Source organism: Hyperoodon ampullatus (genome assembly GCF_949752795.1).
Source record: "Hyperoodon ampullatus genome assembly, chromosome: 9".
NCBI lineage: Eukaryota > Metazoa > Chordata > Mammalia > Artiodactyla > Ziphiidae > Hyperoodon > Hyperoodon ampullatus.
The window spans coordinates 79,667,242-79,691,744 of record NC_136922.1 but is presented as its reverse complement, the minus strand read 5'-3'; the positions used below and the strand labels follow the sequence as shown (position 1 = coordinate 79,691,744).

Genomic DNA, 24,503 nt, shown 5'->3' with positions numbered 1-24,503 from the left:
ATACAGAAATAAATGAATCAAAATCATAGAATAGTTGTCTTTTGCTTATTGAGTTTACTCACAAAACAAGGCAAGTATGTAAGCTTCAGGATGAATTTTCACCACTTCAGCAGCTAAATTCTAGAACTTTTTTTTTTTTTTTTTGCGATACGCGGGTCTCTCACTGTTGTGGCCTCTCCCGTTGCGGAGCACAGGCTCCAGACGCGCAGGCTCAGCGGCCATGGCTCACGGGCCCAGCTGCTCCACGGCATGCGGGATCTTCCCGGACCGGGGCACGAACCCGTGTCCCCTGCATCAGCATGCGGACTCTCAACCACTGTGCCACCAGGGAAGCCCAAATTCTAGAACTTGATTTCATTTTGCCCCCTTCTTAATCTAGCTCTTGTAATCCCCAAATAAAGCAGCCCCTGATGGCTTAAAATAAAAAGTTTGGCCATTTCTGTAAGAGGTTTTTCATCTATTTTAAAGCAAGTTATGTTTTTGGGAGGCATCTTATCAAGATTTCAGATTCTCTGCTAGTATTTCTGTTGCAAATACAGTGGCTCAGGAAGAAGTGATATGGGGAAAATATCACAATCACTGCTTGGGCAATGTTTTTGTTGAGGAAAAGGCGAACAAATATGGTAGAGTTTATTTCAGAAGGCAACATATTGAGTCACGGAACGTATCTACACACAGCGAGGAATAAACTATTGATTTAATATATGCAGGCTGGGCAAACAGGGTAAACAAATCCATGAAGTACAAGTATAGTTCACTGAGTTTTTATTATGTAATGCAAAGGGAACTCAGTTTTGTTGTTTAAAGTTGTTCATGTTTTAACAAGTTGTTTTGGTGTCATTTAGATGCAATGCTACTCCACTATGTTTAGCACAGAAATAAGTAAATGGGGACTTGCTGGAAAGATTTGGACAACAAAAGTAAGTATCTCTCTTATCACCTCTTCCTCTATGGTCTGTTGAAAATCAGATTTAATCATCAGAATCACACACATTGTTGCAAGTGTGCTATGCGATCTTGCCCCTCATGTGTCCCAGTGTTTGGCCCAAGATAACAAACTCCTGAAGTGAAATAAGTAAATATACCTACATGATGGAAGGAGGTACGCAAGTCATGAACCAGAAATGTAATGATTCACCAAACCAGTTCATGTTTAAAAGGTCAGGGCCATTTAACCAAAGAGCAGAGAGATTAATCAGCTCCCTCAGCCAGCTGGTCTTTAGGACAACTTCCGGGATGTCAAGGAGCTGCCATTATGCTGCTTTCCATTACTGGAAAATGGACATGTTGTCCCTTTCACACTGTCCTGATGCCCAAAGTGCAAAGTATAATGTTGTGAGCAACACCAGAGCAAGAAGCACCTTTGGGTCACTGAGCTCGATCTAGCTTCCCCCAAAGAAAAAGTGAGTCTCCCAAAGCTTCCACTGATCCTCATACCCCAGTGCTACCAGCCTCCACTGACCCTCCCTCCTGTCTTGCCACTGGCCGGGCAGGAAGCACGTCACAATATATATGCCAAGCACATCGACAAGTTTGCTTCTTAGTCTTAAGATATATCAAATGGAAAGAAGAATTACGTAGTTTACGACTAACCGGCTATAATAAGCAGCAAATATTTTTTCCCATTTTCAAGGAAATGAAGCAAGGCGATGCTATCGTTTTCTCAAAGTCCACATTTGATTGTGTCTGTGATTAGTCCAGTTAGAGACTGATGGCTCACAGGCAGAGTGATCAGTTTTATGGATAGGCCAGACTCAGTAGATGATTGCTGCATTTGCATGATTCAATAGTTTCCATGAAATTCTGACTGGTCTGCAATGGTGTCTAAAATTGTTATCCATAAAATTATTATTTTGGGTTGAAGTATATCGAATGAAAAGAATGGTATACTTGAGAGAGGAAAGTAGAGCAGAACGAATTAATTTCTCATATTAGCTAGCTCTGGAGAGCAGAGAAAGGTCTGAGAACATGTGAGAACTGGGGTTCATGGTAGAAAGTAACAAAGAGAAGGAAACATGAATATTCCCTTTCTTTAAAATGGATCATTTAGGCAGAATGATTCGTTCTGCCTAAAGAATGCCATAGGCTTTATCATAAACAATCAATAAATATTTATCAAAAGCCTATAATAGGGCTTCCCTGGTGGCGCAGTGCTTGAGAGTCCGCCTGCCGATGCAGGGGACACGGGTTTGTGCCCCAGTCCGGGAAGATCCCACATGCCGCAGAGCGGCTGGGCCTGTGAGCCATGGCCGCTGAGCCTGCGCATCCGGAGCCTGTGCTCCGCAATGGGAGAGGCCACAACAGTGAGAGGCCCGCGTACCGCAAAAACAAAAAAACAAAAATCAAAACCCTATAATAATAGACATCCATTGTTTTTATCTGTCTAGTATCTTTCTTCCTTTGGGGATCTGTTCTCCTCTCACCATATGGATCTGGTGAACTGCCAGTCACAGTTCTCTGCCTCTTTATTGGCTGTTATGGGCTGAATGGTATCCCCTCAAAATTCATGTTGAAGGCCTAACCTCCAGTACCTCAGAATGTGACTGTATTTGGAGACAACGTCTTTAAAGCGATGGTTAAGTTAAATGAGGTCATTAGGGTAAAGGCAGGAGAAGGAGCGGGCAGTAAGCCTGGTGTTGAAGGGACAGTGAAGGGAGGGACTTGGCTTGAGCAGAGAGTTAGGTTGGGGGACAATAGGAGACCAGGGAGAAATAGGGACCTCAGCCTGTGGCAGGCCGTGAATGCCACCCGGAGGAGTCTGGAGGAGTGAAGTGGTTAAGAAAGCAGACTCCAGACTCATACTGACTATGTGAAGATACCACTTGTTAGATGTGTGATACTGAAAATTTTACTTAATTTCTCTACACTTGAGATAAATAGGAATAATAATGATATCTCCCTCATGAAGACATTGTGAGGACTAAATGAATTAATATACATATGTATATATGTAAGTATATAGTTTTAAAACAAAATATATTATTAACATATATTTTACATAGATATTATATGAATAGGTAAAATATATACTAATATAAAATATATGTAATATATATATATTAGGATTACTCCTCTTTATTTTTGTTTTGTTTTTTTGTTTTGGTTTTTTTTTGCGGTACGCGGGCCTCTCACTGCTGTGGCCTCTCCCGTTGCAGAGCACAGGCTCGGGATGCACAGGCCCAGTGGCCATGGCTCACGGCCCAGCTGCTCCGCGGCATGTGGGATCTTCCCAGACCGGGGCACGAACCCGTGTCCCCTGCATCAGCAGGCGGACTCTCAACCACTGCGCCACCAGGGAAGCCCACTCCTCTTTATTTTTAACTCAACAATATAGTGTGAATATTTTTCTATGCCAATAAATGTAGCTCTCCATCACTTTTTTTTAAGATTTTGTTGTTGATGTGGACGATTTTTAAAGTCTTTATTGAATTTGTTACAATATTCCTTCTGTTTTATGTTTTGGTTTTTCGGCCGCAAGGCATGTGGGATCTTAGCTCCCTGACCAGGGACTGAACCCACACCCCCTGCATTGGAAGGCAAAGTCTTAACCAGTGGACCGTCAGGGAAGTCCCTCCATCACTTTTAATGTCTTCATAGTTTTCCACAGATAAACATGCCATGATTTGCTCACACTTGAATTGCATTGTACTCTAGTATGTAAATATTGTTCATGAACAGGAAAAGTATGGAAAATTATGTAGTTTCACTAAATTTACATTTTTTCTTGCTTTTTGCTTATCTGTATTTTCTATTCTTTTCACATTGAATGTAGCTCACTAGCATCATAAAGGCATAATAAAAGGGAAAGGTAAAAGAATTAAAAAATGCATGTTTGATAATTTTAAAATCTGATTTCTATTTTCTTTCTCATGGGTGGCCAAAAAACTTAACAGGATACAGGAAAGAAAGAGAAGAACATTTCTATGAACTTTCATGCCTGAAAACAGAATCACGCTTGATAAACAGAATCCACCTCCACTGACCACTATTCATGCTCTCTAATAGCCAAATATGGCTGAGGGCCTTGGAGAAAGTAGCAGAATTAAGAGTACTGAAAGTGACATCTGAGATTCTAGGCTCAGAGGCATTGAAGGAGTGGAAAAGCCAGAAAGACAGTGATTATAAAGTGGTAAATTAGTTTAAAGTCTCAAAGATGGATGTAGTTGTCTGTGATGCAAGTTACTAATCAGCAAGGCTACACAGGCAGGAGGCAGAAGCTGCAGAGAAATGAAGGTCATGGATTTGATGAGATCAAAGAGCTGTGATGATGAAAGGGTCATTGGTGTGGACATCAAAACTGATAAGAATGGTGGCAGATCTGAAGTCTCCAGAAGAAGTTAACCAAGGTGATGACTTCCTTATGGAATATTCTGGATAATCAGGATGTTGAGAGATGAGCGTAAGGAGGACTGGCAGAAAGACACCAACAAATCCCTCCCAACTCCAGAGATTAAGGTTTTAGTAGAACACCCAGCTTCATTGTTCCTAGGGACTAACAAAGTTACCACTTTGTGAGGAAAATGGAAGGTGGAGTCACCAAGGGTTTAGAGAAATGCAAACATGTGCTAAGAGGAAGGAGTGGAGACAAGTACGGGAATAAAGAGGTAGAAGGAGAAGGGCCAGGCTACCCGATGGGATGTGAATCTCAGTGGTAACTGAATTTAACAGGGATGAGAAACATGAGGGAACTTTATGCTTCCAGCAACGCCACTTTGCTGAGGTATATCTGGGTGAGGCCACGTCATACCGCCTTGTACTTTCCTATGTCTCCAACTCCTCTTCTCTTCTTGGAGCCCAAATGGCTTATGTTAATGAGTCTATACATTTGATGACAAGCCAAATACTGAAAATGTGCAGGTTATTTGGTCTCTTAAGCTTCTGTATTTGTTACGAATTCTTTTTTTTTTTTTTTTGCGGTACGTGGGCCTCTCACTGCTGTGGCCTCTCCCATTGTGGAGCACAGGCTCCGGACGCGCAGGCTCAGCGCCCTGGCTCACGGGCCCAGCCTCTCCGCAGCATGTGGGATCTTCCAGGACCGGGGCACGAACCTGCATCCCCTGCATCAGCAGGCGGATTCTCAACCACTGCACCACCAGGGAAGCCCTGTTACAAATTCTTTATGTCACATGCCAGGCTCTTGTAAACATTTGGGTGTGTGACTTCTGATCTAATTAAAAATCCATCCCCAACTCGAGTCAGAGCATCAGATAGCTAGTTACCTGGGCCTCACTGTTTAGTCCCTAGACAAACTGCCTAATAGACTTGTTTTATTTCTGAAAGAGATGGAGGAAAAGATCACTCTGGCTATAGTCTCGATAATGGACTGGATGAACTGAGTGGGAATTTGAATGCGCTTCCAGAAATTCTACCAGTTAGAAATTCACTGGGTTTACAAGCTTCTTTTATAAAAATGCAAATACATCTAAGAGGCTTATGACTGGGGTGAGGGTGTAATTTAGTCTGAATTAGTTCCATCAACTTACTTGCTGCTATTACCTAGCTGAAGTCAGTCATACTAAAAACATGAGAGTTTTACTTGGGGAAAGAATGTTTTGCACAAAGGATATAATCATGTGTGAGACAGAGGTGGAAGACTCTGGAAAGATATAAGCATGAAGGAGCATTCAGAGGACACATAGAGGGGGTGTCAGCATTTGAGAGCACAGAGAATAAGCAAACTCTGGTCTTCTGTGAAAGTTTGCCTGATTGCCTCTTAGAGCTAAGTCCCCAATTTCCTTTAACACTGGGAATCTCATTTCTCACATTCTTGTTTGAAGGAGTACATTCCTTACAGCAGAGGAGAGGAAAAAATGAAATCAATAAAAATCCTCAAATGGTATTATTCGACAATTTCCACGTTGCTTTGTTTAAATTCAAGCTAGGCTATTTGATTCCCTGACAATACTTCACTGATATCATATGATAAACAGAATAGTTTAGACCTAGACTTTTAAAAACAATCATCAGTTCCATGTGAGATAAAAGCTATTATTGGCCAATATTTAAAAATAAGTTCAATTATGTTGTTTAAAGATATATTTTATATTTGGTAGTAAATATCTATAATTTTTCAAAGTCTACACTTGTTTCGATACAACAGAATGTGTAAATTCTATTTATCATTTTCCTTTTTTTATGTACTCACGTTACTAAAGAGATGAGGCCAGAGATCCTAAAATGTTCAAAATGCTATCTTTGAGTACGAGTCTGGGTACATTTCAAATTTCACGTAAAAGCCAGTGCTCAGAACTAAGATAAAACTACCGAAAGAATGAGTAGTAGCCAAAACTTTGGCACACTGCTAACCAGGGCTTCTTGGATATCATAAAGGAGAACAAAAACAACAACCCAAGTAAAACAGTTTCCGTGATGTTTTGTTTTGTACTTATATTTCAAATATAGGGGAAAAAAACTTTTTATCAGAAAAACCAAACAATAAAAAGCAACAAAAACCATTAGCAAAAAGTTTGGGCCAACGAAAACACTTGATGTCAAACACCAAAGCATTAAATGGCAAGATAAAAATAAACCTTTGTGCTAGCCAGTAAAAATTCCATGGACTTGTGCCTTTCAATGTGAGTTCCAAGTCTAATGGCAGGTACACTCTGTGTGGTTGGGGAACGGAACAGACTGTCTCAGTCTTACACTCTGTCTTCAAACACTCCCAAATATATCTGGCCCAAACTCTGCTTGTCCTGCCACACTTGCAAGGTCCCACTCAGATGTATTAGGACGATCATCCCTCCTTTCATAGCATCCTTGTCTCTACCTAGTGCTCAAGATAAAGCCTGGGAGAGCGTGTCTGTATGGGAAAAAGGCACGGTGGAATCATGAAATCTCACCATTATTGATCACTGCCAAATGTCTTCTTTTTATAGATAAAAAACGGAAGCACAACCAGGCTTTAAATCTTGCTCTGAATTATACATTGTTTAAGCTTCAGAGCTAAAACCTGTCAGGTATTCTTCTCTGAAATGGTTAGGAAATACTTCTCCATTCATCTTTCACATTTTTGCATCGTTTGCAAACAGAGGCACTGACAATCTGTTCTATCTTTTCAAAGATATTTATGCAGCAGATAGCCTTGAAAGATAGAGATGGTGTCTCACTCCAGAGCAAAGAGAAGTTTTTGTCCAGTATAACAAAAATAATGTCTCTCTCTGAGGCAAAGGGCAGGCATACTCACTGACCATTAGGAGCATTCAAACTCCCTAAGGTCAGAGTTCTGCTCCTGAAATGCAAACCACTTAGTATACAAGTGTCACCTCCTAGCCCTCTTCACTTGCCCTGCGGGAGCTGGGATTCAGTGAACCAGTGTAAATGCTGATAATCTGTCTGCTGCTGTTGCTACAAACAATAAAGTCATTTGTCTCTGACCGAGGAGTCTCCTGTCTTCTGCCAGCTCCCATGAAACTGTGGCAGGCAGACTTGTGAGCTTGGAAGTAGGTGAAATCTCAGACTCTTCACAGTTTTTGACAGAAACATAAAACTGTAGTGATAATCAATCATATGAAGAGAGAAAATATTGAAAGGCCTGTTACTGGACTTTTCAAATCTAGGATCATCCAGTTACCATTTTGGAGGTACATAATACATATATATTGTAATATGCTTCATTCTTCCAATAAAATTATACACACACATAGACATACCTGTAGCTACACTTTATTTTTTAAATTAAATCTGCGAAATGGGTCTCACTCTACTCACTATATAGATTAAAAAACAAAAACAAAAACCAACAAACCCCAAATTTAACTCACACAGCTAATAGGCGGTGGAGCTAAAATCTCTGGTTTCAAAATTTGTGTTTTGCCTGTCTCTAAATGAAACACAGCTCAAAACAGCATGGGCCACTTCAGCTTTAAATAAAATGGCTAAAGTATATAGTATTATGTTTAGTTTTACTATCTTTTTAATAATACTTTACTTTTTAAAATAACTTTAGGTACCAGCACGATGCTATCTAATCTGTATTCAATATTAAATATTCAGCATTCACAACAAATAACGTGTTTTTTAATCTTGTGAATACTGATTTTATAGTGTATACTGTATATTCATAGCCAGAGTCTCCAACATAAGCTATTGTTTATAAAGCTTATATCAGAAAACAATGTTGTAGACATATTGCTTTAAAGCTACACATCTAAGAAAATTATCTTCAGCTACAGAAAGATAACATTACAGGAGAAATAATTCGATTAAAAAGGCTATATATTCCATGAAATTACCTTGTTAGTCACAGAGATAAGTAGAAAATTACAAACTAGACAGAGTGGGGAAAGGACTACATGTGTCTGGAACTTATATATATTCTTGAGAAAAAAAAATGTTTAAAGCAAAAAAGACAGAAAAAAACTTTTTAATCTTCTGGAAGCAAAATATAAACTTAGGTAAGAGTTGTCTGGGGAACTTTTTAAAACTGGTAATCCATTTCTGGCTACAAACAGGTTTTCATTATTATGATTCTATTCTGCTAACTCCAGTGCTAATCAATCATTTTGAAATGTAAACAGCAACAAAGAAAAACATACTTTAAAAGTATGTAAGTTCTGGTCAAAACATAAACAAATGTTTTTCAAATTGCCTTAATTAAAGGATTTCTAGATACTTATTAATAATGCATTAATGGGAATATTTTACTTGCTTCTCACAAAAACATTACTTTTTTTTTTTATAAAATAAAAAACTATCCAGTTAAAGTTTACAAAAACAAAACAAAGAGATGAGGGAGTCAGTTACACCTGTCATATAAAATGATAACAGCAGAACCAGGTTTACACAGCTATTATTTATTTTAAACAAGTATCTTAAATTGAAAGATTAATTGCTGATTTATATTTATTTTATTTTAATCCTTGGTAAATGACAACAGAAGACTGTAGTCTTTATAATGGGATATGTCAATGTGGTTAATGTTTGATGTAGAAGCAGAAACCCCATGGAAAAGCTGATGGGTTAAGATACCAGTTTTCTGATTCAACTCAGACACAAATTAATTTTTAATTATATAGTGCAATACTTTCTAGAGGCATAACTACTAAACATTAAGTGGGTTTTAAACTAGAAATGTGAGGAACTCTTTCACTGATGGGTTTTCAAGTAGGCTATAATTTCATCTATGAAGACGCATATGCCATCTGATGTGTTCTTTCCATGCTGAGATTCTATGAGGAAGTGAGATGGTAATTTTTGTCTCAAATTTCTACAGTTGTCAAGACAAATTGAGAGAACTTCAGAAAGAAGAAACAAAATTGTTACGATCGGAATCACTTAACATAAAGAAATACATTTTTTTAAAACCTCAAGTTTTATATAATTAAGAAGTACTATAATAATTGTTTTAAATATGAAGCAGCGATTATTTTGAAGACAAATTCATAGGAAGAAAAGGAATATTCATCTGGAAAGTTAGAAGGCAAATCTAAAAGAAAGAATATCAATGTTTTGTGTTATTCCTTATTATCAAGGTCCTCCCATTGGCAAAACCTTGTGGATTCTGGAAGATTTGTGATAGTGGAATTGATAAACAAAGGAGCTTAGTGTGCCGATCTGAGAGCTCCTTGGTTGGTATCTGCTGAGGAAGCCTATATATCTCACAGGTTTATGCATAAGGAAGCAAATGAAAGATTACCTGGAAATCTTCTAATTAGTTGACATAATCCTTCCTTTCTGCAAAGCTGATGTTGTATTTCTGGTAATATGTTTACCTGAGAGGAATAAAAAAGATTCTAGTGAGTTAGGCATTCTCTGCTAAAGCAAAGAAAATACAAACAGCCTACAGGGTACAGATGTGAAGCATTGTCTACACCATCCACTTCCTATTTTCAAATCTCTGTAAGTCACCATTAAAATCCAAAATAATAGAGTGGTTTATTTGATAACATAAAATAAAAACATGCCCTTAGAAATCTTCAAAATATTTGGGAATACTTGTTAAAACCTTGATATATTTCAAAGCCATGATATTTGCTAGAAAAAATAAGAAAATAATTTATGTCATTATGGCAAATAGAGTAACACTACTAACTTGATAGTTGCACATTTTGCTTTGGCAAAAAATAGTACTAAGCATTCCTCAAAGTCAACTACACTCCCAAGTTCCAAAGGCCCTCAATGATTTGAATCACGGACATCTAGGGGTAATTCAATGCTAAACCTGTTAGCATTTATAGTTTTCACTTCATAATGAAGGGTATTTATTGCTTTCGAGTATAAAACACAGTCACCACAAAAATTTGTGGTGAAAGCTTTGTTCTTAGAAAGCTTCATAAATGTTGTCATAAATTCAGACATACCTTTTAATTTTTAAAGAAAAGATACAAGCAAGCTTAATTCCCTCCTCTTCTGAATTGACAGATTAGCTATTCTCAGCTAAATCCCCCAAATAATGCCAAAGATGGTAATGCCTCGTTAAAACCAACAGAAAGAGTCAGTGTAAATCAGCTTGAAAATCAGATTCATTTTTGAGCAATTATTGATTACTTTCAAATTAATTCACTCTACCCTAAAAACGTATTAGAGTTTCTTTACTGTGGCCGGCTGGCCTGACTGGAAAAAAAGAACTCAGCTGCAGCTGGAGAAAAGAGAGGGAACCAGAGACATGGGTTGTAGTCCCACTTCTGGCATGTAACAAAATCAGAACCTTGAGTCCGTCACTTTACTTCTTTTCAATTTCTCCATTTGTAAAATAGAGCCTTGGGTCTCTAAATACCACTTCTGCTCTAAGCTTTGATCAATTCAATAATTCAGTCATAAGCTGTAGTTTTTAAAAAAGGATTCATTTAAAGTGCTTTGAAACAGTTCATCATTTAAATGTTCTCTAAACCTTGCAATCTTGTTAACTCTATCCGTTTATTCAGCAAACTGTAAACTTCAGCCCAGGTCATGCATAAATAAAGCCCAGGCTTCAGCAGAATCTGCTCTTGTGAATACGACAATTGAGAAAAGTGTATAGTACACTTTAGATTTTAGGGATGTCTACATTTCTCAAATTCAAAAGTGATCAATTTTAGAGTCTAAATGTAGGAAAAGAAGAAGGGCTTTCATAAAGTCCTGAAGTTTTCAGTTCAGCCTAAGACAGGCTGGAGGGAGGGACACAGCATGACTGCAAAGGTCTGGGGAACCCATCCTAGAGGCTTGGGGGTTTTGCTGTTATTGTTAACACACAAAGAACCTTTCTAAATTAGATTGTGAAAAGGTTTAAAAGTCAATAAACTTGAACCATTTTCCTCCACTTAAGGAAAAAAATCACTCAGTTGCTATTGACTAAATAGAATCTTTAACGATAGAAGGGCCAAGAAAAAGCAGCAGCATTAGGTAAGTAGTAGTGAAGGCTGTGTATGGACACAGGTCCCACTGAAAACCTTCTCCCACTTCTTGAAGGGCTCAGAGTAAATGTGCCGGCCTTGCAGACGTTTAGAGCGTCCCTGGTATGCCGTCCTGACCCCTACAAACTGAAAGGACTAGCAGAGCCCTGGTTAAATGGATAACAGTAACTGAACTAACGGGCCACAAGAATGTGTGTAAATGCCGCAAAGACAGAGTACAGCTTGCACAGATTTCAGATACAAGGGTAGTTGTTGTGTCATATCAGAGAGATGACTTTACACATGAGACCTTGGGTCACAACGATGAACTGACTCAGGGTCAACAAAGCATTTCCTTCAAGAAACCAGAGCCAAGCCAAAGGAAGCAACTGCTCTCACTTTCCCATCCCCTACCCGATAACCTCTTCCACTCCAAAGCACATCTTTGGCATTCACAGAGTAGAAGAAGATGACATGACCATGGTGACACATGACACTAGAAATATCGTCTCTGTTCTACTCTGGAACTGAGCACCAAGCTAAGCAGTTAAACTAAATAACTTGGCACAAAAAAATAAACACATACAAGGCTATGGGTCCTACAGCTGTGCTAAATCAACTTTATTACACATATTAACTTTCTTAATTAACTTTTTAATTGTTAAACCTAATAATGTTCTTCAATGTCCTAGTGCTTTTATTATTTTTATGTACATCATAAAATATATAAGATTTGCATCATTATCAAGTGGAACATAAAGAAGTTTTCACTGGGATTAGCTGACTTTTATACGATGAGCTTCTCCAGCTTAATACTGCAATAATTATTTTTAATAGAATTTAAGTTCACAGCAAAATTGAACAGAAGGTACAGAGATGTCCCATATACCCACTCCCCCGACCCACACACAGCCTCCCCCATTATCAACGTCTCCCCCAGAGTGGTATATCTGTTACAACTGATGAAGCTACACTGACACATCATTACCACCCAAACAGTCATTTTTAATATATACAGATTTTGTACTGGGTTTGAATGCTTTATATGTGTGTGTGTGTGTGTGTGTGTGTGTGCGCAAGTGCACGCATGTATATTTTATATAGACAGCTGTTTTCCTTGGCACAGAAGTTTCTGTATCTTTGAAAGGATTAGAATGCATATAAAAAAATGACAATGACATTTGCGCCCTAGAATATTTCTGAGATCAAACTGGGAGGAAGGAAATGTGCATTTAAAAATATTTCAATCCTACTCTGTGGTAATCTAAATTGTTTTCATTACATACCGTCAGAAGCAAAAGTAAAAAAAAAAATCATTCTTATTTTGAGACCTATTTCATTAATAAGAGCAACAGTATGATATTAATTATAAACATTCAGAAAGTGTTTATAACTCAAAAAAACTAAAACTACAGTAATACCATTAACTCACTAAGGAAAGTAGACATTTGAGATGAGCTATTTATATAAAGTGTAAGAAAGTACCCAGGTAAAAAAAATTTTTTTCGTCACTCATGAACATTGAGAGTGACACACATGTCACATTGTATCTTAGGGAACTGTCCTTTTTCTTCATTAGATCTGTACAGATGTTCACATCTTTTATCAAAAATCAGACCTTCTCTGAAAGCTGTTCAGTATCATCCATAATGAAGAGAATTAATGGCAAGAAGGGAACCAGCTAATCAAAGAAAAAAGTCTTATTATCATCCATGTCTCTCCCAGGTAACTATCACTCCATCACGGTCACCTGAAAATGTCCTAGCAAGCTGTAAAATAAGAGCCATTTCAGTAGTTCTCAGTGCTCCAAGTACTAAAAACAGCATCCCAGATTCAGGGACTTCTAATCCTACACACATTCAGAACTAGAAATGAATTTCTCTGCTCTTGAAATACCAGGACCTGTTAGAGGTGAGATAGAGCCCCGCTTACTAAACTTAGTGTCACCCCAAATAGTGGACCTTGCTTCACTTTCAGCATCACACAGACCAATACAGTTTTAAATTCCTGTTACTTTCCTCCTGGCTAGAGAGACTCCTGGTCATTCATCATCTATAACAGACCTTAAGATCATTTTCATTAAGCACTTAAATTCCAAAGCTCTGAAGAGGTGAGTAATCCTCATTTGAGCAGGTGCCCTTTCTTTGTTCATTCTAAGGTCATTAACAATCCTAACACATACCCAACAAATCTGAAGCAACTTCTGTTTTGAATATTTATGTTTACATAAATAAGTCATGGTTCACAAAACTTCAAATTATTCATGCTCCAAAGTGACAGTTATATAAATGTATCATTTAGAATTTGTGTATTCTTTAAGAATATTCATTAGAATAGGTTTTAAGTGCAGCAGCTAAATATTTATTTAGAAAGGTTCTATAGTGATATGGTTAAGAACACAGAATTTAAAGTCAGACCTCCAGAGTTTGAATCCTAGATGCTTCATTTATTAGCTAGGAGGACTTAGGTAATTTTCTTAATCTCTCTGTGCTTCAGTCTCTTCATATGTAAAGAATGTATATAAACAAATATGTAAGCACTTAGAATTGTTCTCAGGAGGAGACCTTGGCAAGAGATTGGAAGGTGGGAGTAGAGAGAGGTTGAATACTTATCTTCCTGGCTTCCTCTCTGCAGGGCTATGATTTGGCAATGGCTACATTCCCCTATGTTTATAGCTCCTTTCCACGGATCCCTCTTTCTTGGCCCCGGCTCTTACTTGGTTTTGCTACACAATTCCTTCTATTGTACACATCCTTCTTCAGACCAAGGGTGGTAAAACCTTATGATGTTGCTGGTCCCTGGGTGCCTCTAATCTTTTTTGTTTCTCTTATCTTGCCAAAAGCTCTGTAAATAGCTCTTTCATTAGTTTCTCTTCAGTTAAATCCTTTGGAGTATGGCATTTGTTTCCTGCTGGGAGGTTGACTGATACACACAGCAAATATTGTCGACTTTATCCTGTAGCTGATGGGAAGCCATGCAAGATTTTAAGCACAGGAGTAACCAGGTTAATTCAGCATTTTCTATTTTTCACTCTGATAACTGAGAGCCCGATGGATTTCAGGGGCAAAATACTTGCTTCAGAAAAATCAGTGAGGAGGATTCAGCAATTGTCCTGGTTATACATGGTGACTGTCTGACCAGAATAAAGGCAATAAGTATGGAGAGTAGGTAAGATATTTGAGAACTATTTAGAAGTTAGATTCCTTAGTATTCATGATTGAGAGAATGCAGATGACAAGAGAGAGGAAGGGCTCAAAGGTGAAGGCCAGATTTCTATCTTAGGAAGTGACGGAGTGGTTAATCACGCGCATGACCAGCAGAGCAATTCTGCAGAGCTTCTAAATGCAAGCACAGAAGTGAGTTTACCAGGGAAAATAATGAATTCATTTTCTCTACGTTGAGTCTGAGGTCCTATGTGACATCTAAGTGGAGATGCTCAGTGGGTAGTTACACACACAAGACTGAAGCATGGGAAACTGCTATGAACTTTAGATGTAGATTTGGGACTCATCAACTACAAATGGTAGGTGAAACGTTAGAGGTGGTGCTGGGGAACAGAGGCATTTAAAGAACGGACAGAGAAAAGGTGGTTCTGAAGGACACAGAAAGGATGGCCAAAGATGTACAAGAAGAAGCGAAAGAATGCGCTCAGTCTAAAGGTCAAGGAAGGAAAAAGTTAGAAGGAGGAAAGAGTAATCACAACTGTCAATTGCAGAAATATCAATTGATCACGGTAGTTACTATAGTACTCTTTTACTACTGAAAAATAGCTATTGGCTTTGACACTTTTCTCACAGATTTGTTAAAGTTACCAAAAATAGAGCATATGCAAATTTTCCAGCACAGTGACTAGCACATTGTAGGCATCTGATAATTTTTAGTTAATTTTTCTAGAAGCATTTATAAAAGTTTACACACGATAGTAGATATGGGATGTCAATTTTAAAAGTTAATAAAAAAAACTATATAAATTTGTTATAATTCAGGATATCAATTTAAGTTTGAAAAGTCAAAACAGGGATCTAGTAAATAAAATTTTTACTACTTTGGATGAACAGGTGGCCAGGGTAAGCAACACTCCATAGGCTATGTATTTCAAGGTCAAGTTTTGGGTCCCACTAGCTAAAACTGGATCCTTATTGGTAGCAGCTGAAGTTGAAGGGGATCTTATCAAACCCAAATGGTGAAAATTTATGGTAAAGTGTTTAAGGCATGGCCATTGAAACTTTCTCCAAAGATGCAACGGTTCCAGTTTTTCAAGACTTTTTTTTTTTTCAACACCAGGAAGTCCTGGTGTTAATATTCATAGGTCTGATAAAATCTGTGCACATTTTGAAAAAGAATGTTTACCTTTTGATGTAAACCTAACTGGCACATGTCTTCTTTGGATATGCAAGGTTTTCCACCAGCTTTCCCAGAAGACAGGCAAACGAGCAGATCCCAAGAGCCCAAATCACCTAGAAGCAAAAGAGTATGGAAAAACAAACAATTTCTTATCAGATTTTTAAAGGCACCATTTACTTCTTCAGATTAAAGAATGTAATTATTTAAATCCTAAAACACAAGTAACAATGATTCTGAATATACTTAAAAGTATATATTCAAAGTAACTAAAATTCACCTTTTCTAATTAAGCAGAAGTAACACTTTAATATTGTATCCTAGGGAAAGTCCAATTATCTTAAGTTATATCATAAAATTCCTTTAAAAGACTAAAATTAGAATGTTTCAAATCACGAATTTTGTAACTTTATAAAATCTTAATTGGAGATTGGGAGGAAAGAAAATTATAAAGTCTCTTAAGAGATGAGAGAGTTATAACGATATGAAGTCAAAACATCGAACATTTTGTTCTGGGCCTCCGTATTACCATTACTTTTCATAGATCTTGAAAATAAAAAATGCTCTTAAGGGGCTTTCCTGGTGGCGCAGTGGTTAAGAATCCGCCTGCCAATGCAGAGGACACGGGTTCAAGCCCTGGTCTGGGAAGATCTCACATGCCGTGGAGCAACTAAGCCCGTGCGCCACGACTACTGAGCCTGCGCTCTAGAGCCCATGCTCTGCAACAAGAGAAGCCACTGCAATGAGAAACCCACACACCACACCGAAGAGTAGCCCCCACACGCCGCAACTAGAGAAAAGCCCGCACGCAACAACGAAGACGCAACGCAGCCAAAAATAAATAAACTAAATAAATAAAAAATGCTCTTATAAGTTTTCTTACAAAGAAAAAGTTATGTTAGGTAGAAAATAGAATTTAATGAAAAATTTAAGATAGGTTTAGTCTAAAAGGAATTTGTGTTCTAGTTATAGACAGAGTTGACTCTAGAATACAGAGTATAACACAGACTAAAGAAATATTTCATCTGTTTCACCAAGAACAAAGTTCTTTGCTAATAAATCGTAGTTACTTGCCAAAATAATCTCAGCAGAGTACAATCTTGCATAAGTAATTGACTACTTAAAAATGAACATTTATGTGGCTATATATGGGTTTATTTTCCCTTATTCTTTTTGATCTATTTACATAAATTTGTATCAGCTTACTTTGCATATAATTGATGCTTTAGAAATATTTGTTAAATGCATGAATGAATAACTAGCTAATGATAGGGTAGTAAACACATTACTTCAGAAACAATATAGAAATATCTATCTCAAGAAAAAAAAAAACAGAAAAAGAACACTAAGTAATATATAAAAGAATTGGTACTACCTGGGAAACTTTCTCCATTTTGGATGGAAATCCGGTTTAGAAAATGAAGCAATTGCTGTACACATGGCATCTTTTGTTGATCAATACTAAGATAAATGTTCCTTCAAGTAACTATTTATGCCAGACCTCACAAGTCAGTTCCTGCGTTATTAGTGGCTTCAAAAAGCTAGAAAATATCCAATGCCTCCAAATTCTGTCTTTTAAAAATTTCCTAGAATTTTTCACTTGAGAGCATAATGCTTTCAAAGAAGAATTATACAGGAAAAAAAAGTTGATGAGGAAGAATATCTATGCCAATTAGGAATTAAATTTCACTCTGCACTAATCAAGTCCTTTTCCATTTGACAAGTCCTGTGCTCTCTGAGCTACTGGTCCCTCTATAGTTGTCCTATTGCTGGAAGGGAAACCTCTCTGCCAAACAAAAGGATCCAGACAACTGAACTCAAGTTAACTGAGCTCTTGTCCTAGAGCTTCTCTATTTGCTTGATGTATCTCAAGATGCTGGAAGATAGCACAATAGTTCAAAAGAACAAGGAGAAATGATGTCAGTGATTGGGAGTTGGGAGAGATCTCATCCAGGTAATAGCCATCAGGCCTTAGGTGTCAAGGGTCTACCCTGTCCCATGCACTCTCACTTTGAAGGAAACTACAAGCAGATTCCAATGGCCAAAACCTAATACTCTATGATGATTCCAATACTTTATTTTAAATGTGCACCTGGCATTTTCAGCCAAAACCTTTTGATATGGATTCAAAAGGGAAAACACAGAGACTATTTTCATTCGATATTACTTCTAGCCCAGGAACCACTAAAGCCCTAGAGGAAACTTCCTGTTATAATATACACAACTAAATATTTTAAGAAGATAAGAATATGCAGAGAAAGAGGAATTTCATATTATGGACTGCATTGTTTGGGTGTTAAAAAATAGAGTATGTTTTATGTTCCTCTAAGTCTGAAGCATGCCCCCCTTTATTACCCAAGGCATACACACAATTTCTAGAATTGATAGAAAGAAATACATATTTAAGCCATAAATGTTTGAAAACTGGAGACACATTTAAATAATTCAAAGTATTCAGTTTATTAAGAACCTCCTCTGAGCTGAACACTGTACTAGAAATATGAAAGTAAATAGCAAAACAAAAGGGCAGACAGTCACTGCCCTTAGCAGCTATAAGGAATCTAAACATCAAAAAGAATTTAGGCTAACTTATAAAGGATCACACAATTTCTTGATATTCATAAGGTTACCCCTCATCGCTCAAAAATATTTAATTAATATTTTAAGTGAAAAGTTAATATTTCAAAAATACCGTATAGCACATCAATTTCCTCTTAAAACGAAGTAAAGTATAACCAAAACTTTTCAGCAATCTCTTCATATCCTTCTTGCCTAATTCTTGCTACCATGGTCTGAAAAAAATGCTGATTGTTTCCACTCAAAATTCCTATTGTTACCCTTGCTGAATTCTACATCAAACTTCCAAATCTCTATTTCCTAGTTAAATTTTCTAGTTAAAGTAGACCTTTTCAATTTCTCTTCATTTCTATCTAGAAATCTACTCCTTTGCCTGATTCCCACAGCCCTTTTTTAAAGAAAAAAGCTTTATTTGTTTTATGAGTGGTGCTATGAATTCAAGCTTGGTTTAAAAAACTCCCCAAACCATAGTGAAATCTAGAAACTGGGCAGAGAGCAAAGCATACTCACTAGTGAAGTAAATAACATTCAGAAGTCAACCTTGGAGCATCTGGGATACAAATTTGTTCCTCAACAAGATTACAAATTACTATATACTGTGAAGCTTTGGGGCCACACTCAACAACCTAAAAGCATGAGTGTTTAGTGGACAATGCATACAGCAGAGACTGCAGACTGCAGGCACACAGGCGGAGTAATGCCCGCATATAGGGTGCATTTGTTCTGCACTGTGTTTGTTTTGTTTTTGTTTTTAATTTTAAGCACTTGTCAAAATGCAAATGTTAGCACAATTCACATAAAAATCCAGATTTCAGCTTTCATTTGAAAACTTAGAAGTTTTGAGTTCATATCCTACAAGGCAGCCACTGACAGCTGAGGCCAGCTTCCCACATTTTCTGTAGTTTACCTTAGTGGCCCGACCTGGCCCAAACTCTGCCTGGGCTCTGCTTTTAGTAGCAGCAAACAGTCCTTAGAATTGGTATAAAACACGGGTTTGTCAGTTTTCCAAGAATTGTTCATTCAGCAAGTTGCTGTTCCATGTTTTAGCTCTCAATGAATTAGGCTTGTTCATTAGGTAAATTGCTTTTGTTGAGATGACTATAGGCAGTTGATATTTGCTCAGTTGGTCTTTAAAGGATGTCTGGGGGAGTTATAGGAAGATGGCGGAAGAGTAAGACGCGGAGATCACCTTCCTCCCCACAGATACACCAGAAATACATCTACACGTGGAACAACTCCTACAGAACACCTACTGAATGCTGACAGAAGACCTCAGACCCCCCAAAAGGCAAGAAACTCCCCCACGTACCTGGGTAGGGCCAAAGAAAAAAGAAAAAACAGAGACATAAGAATAGGGACGGGACCTGCACCAGTGGGAGGGAGCTGTGAAGGAGGAAAGGTTTCCGCACACTACGAAGCCCCTTCGCGGGCGGAGACTGCGGGTGGCGGGAGGGGGAAAGCTTAGCAGCCGCGGAGGAGAGCGCAGCCACAGGGGTGCAGAGGGGAAAGTGGAGAGATTCCCGCACAGAGGATCTGTGCCGACCAGCACTCACCAGCCTGAGAGGCTTGTCTGTTCACCCGCCGGGGCAGGCGGGGCTGGGAGCTGAGGCTCGGGCTTCGGTTGGAGCTCAGGGAGAGGACTGGGGTTCGCGGCGTGAACACAGCCTGCAGGGGGTTAGTGCGCCACAGCTGGCTGGGAGGGAGTCCGGGGAAAAGTCTGGACCTGCTGAAGAGGAAAGAGACTTTTTCTTTCCTCTTTGTTTCCTGGTGCGTGAGGAGAGGGGATTAAGAGCACTGCTTAAAGGAGCTCCAGAGACGGGCACGAGCCGCGGCTAAAAGCGCGGACCCCAGAGATGGGCATAAGACGCTAAGGCTGCTGCTGCGGCCGCCAGCAAGAAGCCTGTGTGCGAGCACAGGTCACTATCCACACCCCCCTTCTGGGGAGCCTGTGCAGCGCGCCACTGCCAGGGTCCCGGGATCCAGAGACAACTTCCCCGGGAGAACGCACGGCACGCCCCACGCTGGTGCAACGTCACGCCGCCTGTGCCACCGCAGGCTCGCCCCGCATCCTTACCCGTCCCTCCCCCCGGCCTCAGTGAGCCAGAGTCCCCGAAGCAGCTGCTCCTTTAACCCCGTCCTGTCTGAGCAAAGAACAGATGCCCTCCGGCGACCTACACGCAGAGGTGGGGCCAAATCCAAAGCTGAGCCCCGGGAACTGTGAGAACAAAGAAGAGAAAGGGAAATCTCTCCCAGCATCCTCAGAAGCAGCGGATTAAAGCTGAACAATGAACTTGATGTACCCTGCATCTGTGGAATATATGAATAGACAACGAATCATCCCAAATTGAGGAGGAGGACATTGAGAGCAAGATTTATGATTTTTTTCCCCTTTTCCTCTTTTTGTGAGTGTGTATGTGTATGCGTCTGTGTGAGATTTTGTCTGTATAGCTTTGCTTCCACCATTTGTCCTGGGGTTCTATCCATCCGTTTTTTTTTTTTTTTAAATTTTTTTCTTAATAATTTTTTTTATTTTAATAACTTTATTTTATCTTACTTTATTTTATTTTACTTTATCTTCTTTCTTTCTTTCCTTCCTTCCTTCCTTTAGACAACGAATCATCCCAAATTGAGGAGGTGGACTTTGAGAGCAAGATTTATGATATTTTCCCCTTTTCCTCTTTTTGTGAGTGTGTATGTGTATGCTTCTGTGTGAGATTTTGTTTGTATAGCTTTGCTTCCACCATTTGTCCTGGGGTTCTATCTGTCCGTTTTGTTTGTTTGTTTGTTTTAAATAATTTTTTTCTTAATAATTATTTTTTATTTTAATAACTTTATTTTATTTTATATTACTTTATTTTATTTTACTTTATTTTCTTTCTTTCTTTTTTTCCTTCCTTCCCTGCTTCCTCACCTCCTTCCTCGCTCCCTCCCTTTCTTTCTTTCTTTCTTTCTACTTCTACTAATTCTATCTTTCTACTTTTTCTCCCTTTTATTCTGAGCCATGTGGATGAAAGGCTCTTGGTGCTCCAGCCAGGAGTCAGTGCTGTGCCTCTGAGGTGGGAGAGCCAACTTCAGGACACTGGTCCACAAGAGACCTCCCAGCTCCATATAATATCAAATGGCAAAAATCTCCCAGAGATCTCCATCTCAACACCAGCACCCAGCTTCACTCAACGACCAGAAAGCTAAAGTGCTGGACACCCTATGCCAAACAGCTAGCAAGACAGGAACACAACCCCACCATTAGCAGAGAGGCTGCCTAAAATCATAATAAGGTCATAGATACCCCAAACACACCACCAGACATGGACCTGCCCACCAACAAGACAAGATCCAGCCTCATCCACCAGAACACAGGCACTAGTCCCCTCCACCAGGAAGCCTACACAACCCACTGAACAAACCTTAGCCACTGGGGACAGACACCAGAAACAATGGGAACTACGAACCAGCAGCCTGCAAAAAGGAGACCCCAAACACAGTAAGATAAGCAAAGTGAGAAGACAGAAGAACACACAGCAGTTGAAGGAACGAGATAAAAACCCACCAGACCTAACAAATGAAGAGGAAATAGGCAGTCTACCTGAAAAAGAATTCAGAATAATGATAGTAAAGATGATCCAAAATCTTGGAAATAGAATAGACAAAATGCAAGAAACATTTAATAAGGACCAAGAAGAACTAAAGATGAAAAAAGCAATGATGAACAACACAATAAATGAAATTAAAAATATTCTAGATGGGATCAATAGGAGAATAACTGAGCCAGAAGAATGGATAAGTGACGTGAAAGATAAAATAGTGGAAATAACTACTGCAGAGCAAAATAAAGAAAAAAGAATGAAAAGAACTGAGGACAGTCTCAGAAACCTCTGGGACAACATTAAACACACCAATGTTCGAATTATAGGGGTCCCAGAAGAAGAAGAAAAAAAGAAAGGGACTGAGAAAATATTTGAAGAGATTATAGTTGAAAACTTCCCTAATATAGAAAAGGAAATAGTTAATCAAGTCCAGGAAGCACAGAGAGTCCCATATAGGATAAATCCAAGGAGAAATACGCCAAGACACATATTAATCAAACTGTCAAAAATTAAATACAAAGAAAACACATTAAAAGCAGCAAGGGAAAAACAACAAATAACACAAAAGGGAATCCCCATAAGATTAACAGCTGATCTTTCAGCAGAAACTCTGCAAGCCAGAAGGGACTGGCAGGACGTATTTAAAATGATGAAGGAGAAAAACCTGCAACCAAGATTACTCTACTCAGCAAGGATCTCATTCAGATTTGATGGAGAAATTAAAACCTTTACAGACAAGCAAAAGCTGAGAGAGTTCAGCACCACCAAACAAGCTTTATAACAAATGCTAAAGGAACTTCTCTTGGCAGGAAACACAAGAGAAGGAAAAGACCTACAATAACGAACCCAAAACAATTAAGAAAATGGGAATAGGAACACACATATCGATAATTACCTTAAATGTAAATGGACTAAATGCTCCCACTAAAACACACAGATTGACTGAATGGATACAAAAACAAAACCCATATATATGCTGTCTACAAGAGACCCACTTCAGACCTAGAGACACATACAGACTGAAAGTAAGGGGATGGAAAAAGATATTCCATGCAAATGGAAACCAAAAGAAAGCTGGAGTAGCAATTCTCATATCAGAAAAAATAGACTTTAAAATAAAGACTATTAGAAGAGACAAAGAAGGACACTACATAATGATCAAGGAGTTGATCCAAGAAGAAGATACAACAGTTGTAAATATTTATGCACCCAACATAGGAGTACCTCAATACATAAGGCAAATACTAACAGCCATAAAAGGGGAAATCGACAGTAATGCATTCATAGTAGGGGACTTTAACACCCCACTTTCACCAATGGACAGATCATTCAAAATGAAAGTAAATAAGGAAACACAAGCTCTAAATTACACATTAAACAAAATGGACTTAATTGATAATTATAGGACATTCCATCCAAAAACAACAGAATACACATTTTTCTCAAGTGCTCATGGAACATTCTCCAGGATAGGCCATATCTTGGGTCACAAATCAAGCCTTGGTAAATTTAAGAAAATTGAAATATCTTTTCTGACCACAATGCTATGAGACTAGATATCAATTACAGGAAAAGATCTGTAAAAAATACAAACACATGGAGGCTAAACAATACACTACTTAATAATGAAGTGATCACTGAAGAAATCAAAGAGGAAATTAAAAAACACCTAGAAACAAATGACAATGGAGACTAAATGACCCAAAACCTATGGGATGCAGCAAAAGCAGTTCTAAGAGGGAAGTTTATAGCAATACAATCCCACCTTAAGAAACAGGAAACATCTCGAATAAACAACCTAACCTTACACCTAAAGCAATTAGAGAAAGAAGAACAAAAAAACCCTAAAGTTAGCAGAAGGAAAGAAATCATAAAAATCAGATCAGAGGGGCTTCCCTGGTGGCGCAGATGCAGAGGATACGGGTTCATGCCCCGGTCTTGGAAGATCCCACATGCTGTGGAGCAGCTGGGCCCATGAGCCATGGCTGCTGAGCCTGCACATCCGGAGCCTGTACTCCGCAACGGGAGAGGCCACAACAGTGAGAGGCCTGCATACCGCAAAAAGAAAAAAAAAAAAAGAAAAAAAATCAGATCAGAAATAAATGAAAAAGAAATGAAGGAAATGATAGCAAAGATCAATAAAACTAAAAGCTGGTTCTTTGAGAAGATAAACAAAATTGATAAACCATTAGCCAGACTCATCAAGATAAAAAGGGAGAAGACTCAAATCAATAGAATTAGAAATGAAAAAGGAGAAGTAACAACTGACACTGCAGACATACAAAAGATCATGAGAGATTACTACAAGCAACTGTATGCCAATAAAATGGACAACCTGGAAGAAATGGACAAATTCTTAGAAATGCACAACCTGCCAAGACTGAATCAGGAAGAAATAGAAAATATGAACCAAGCAATCACAAGCACTGAAATTGAAACTGTGATTAAAAATCTTCCAACAAAAAGAAACCCAGGACCAGATGGCTTCACAGGGGAATACTATCAAACATTTAGAGAAGAGCTAACACCTATCCTTCTCAAACTCTTCCAAAATATAGCAGAGGGAGGAACACTCCCAAACTCATTCTACGAGGCCACCATCACCTTGATACCAAAACCAGACAAGGATGTCACAAAGAAAGAAAACTACAGGCCAATATCACTGATGAACATAGATGCAAAAATCCTC

The 24,503-nt window shown here is 38.5% G+C and overlaps 1 protein-coding gene across 2 annotated transcripts in view; it reads right to left on the bottom strand.

The window, feature by feature from the left end:
- Positions 1-24,503, bottom strand: part of CPED1 (cadherin like and PC-esterase domain containing 1) — a gene marked incomplete at both ends in the record, with an annotated part of 313,895 nt that overhangs the window by 230,542 nt on the left and 58,850 nt on the right. For both annotated transcript variants that reach the window (XM_079711564.1, XM_079711565.1), the window contains 2 exons: positions 9,638-9,713; positions 15,663-15,769. In XM_079711564.1, the coding sequence (XP_079567690.1) occupies positions 9,638-9,713; positions 15,663-15,769 (183 nt within the window). The remainder of the gene's footprint in view (positions 1-9,637; positions 9,714-15,662; positions 15,770-24,503) is intronic.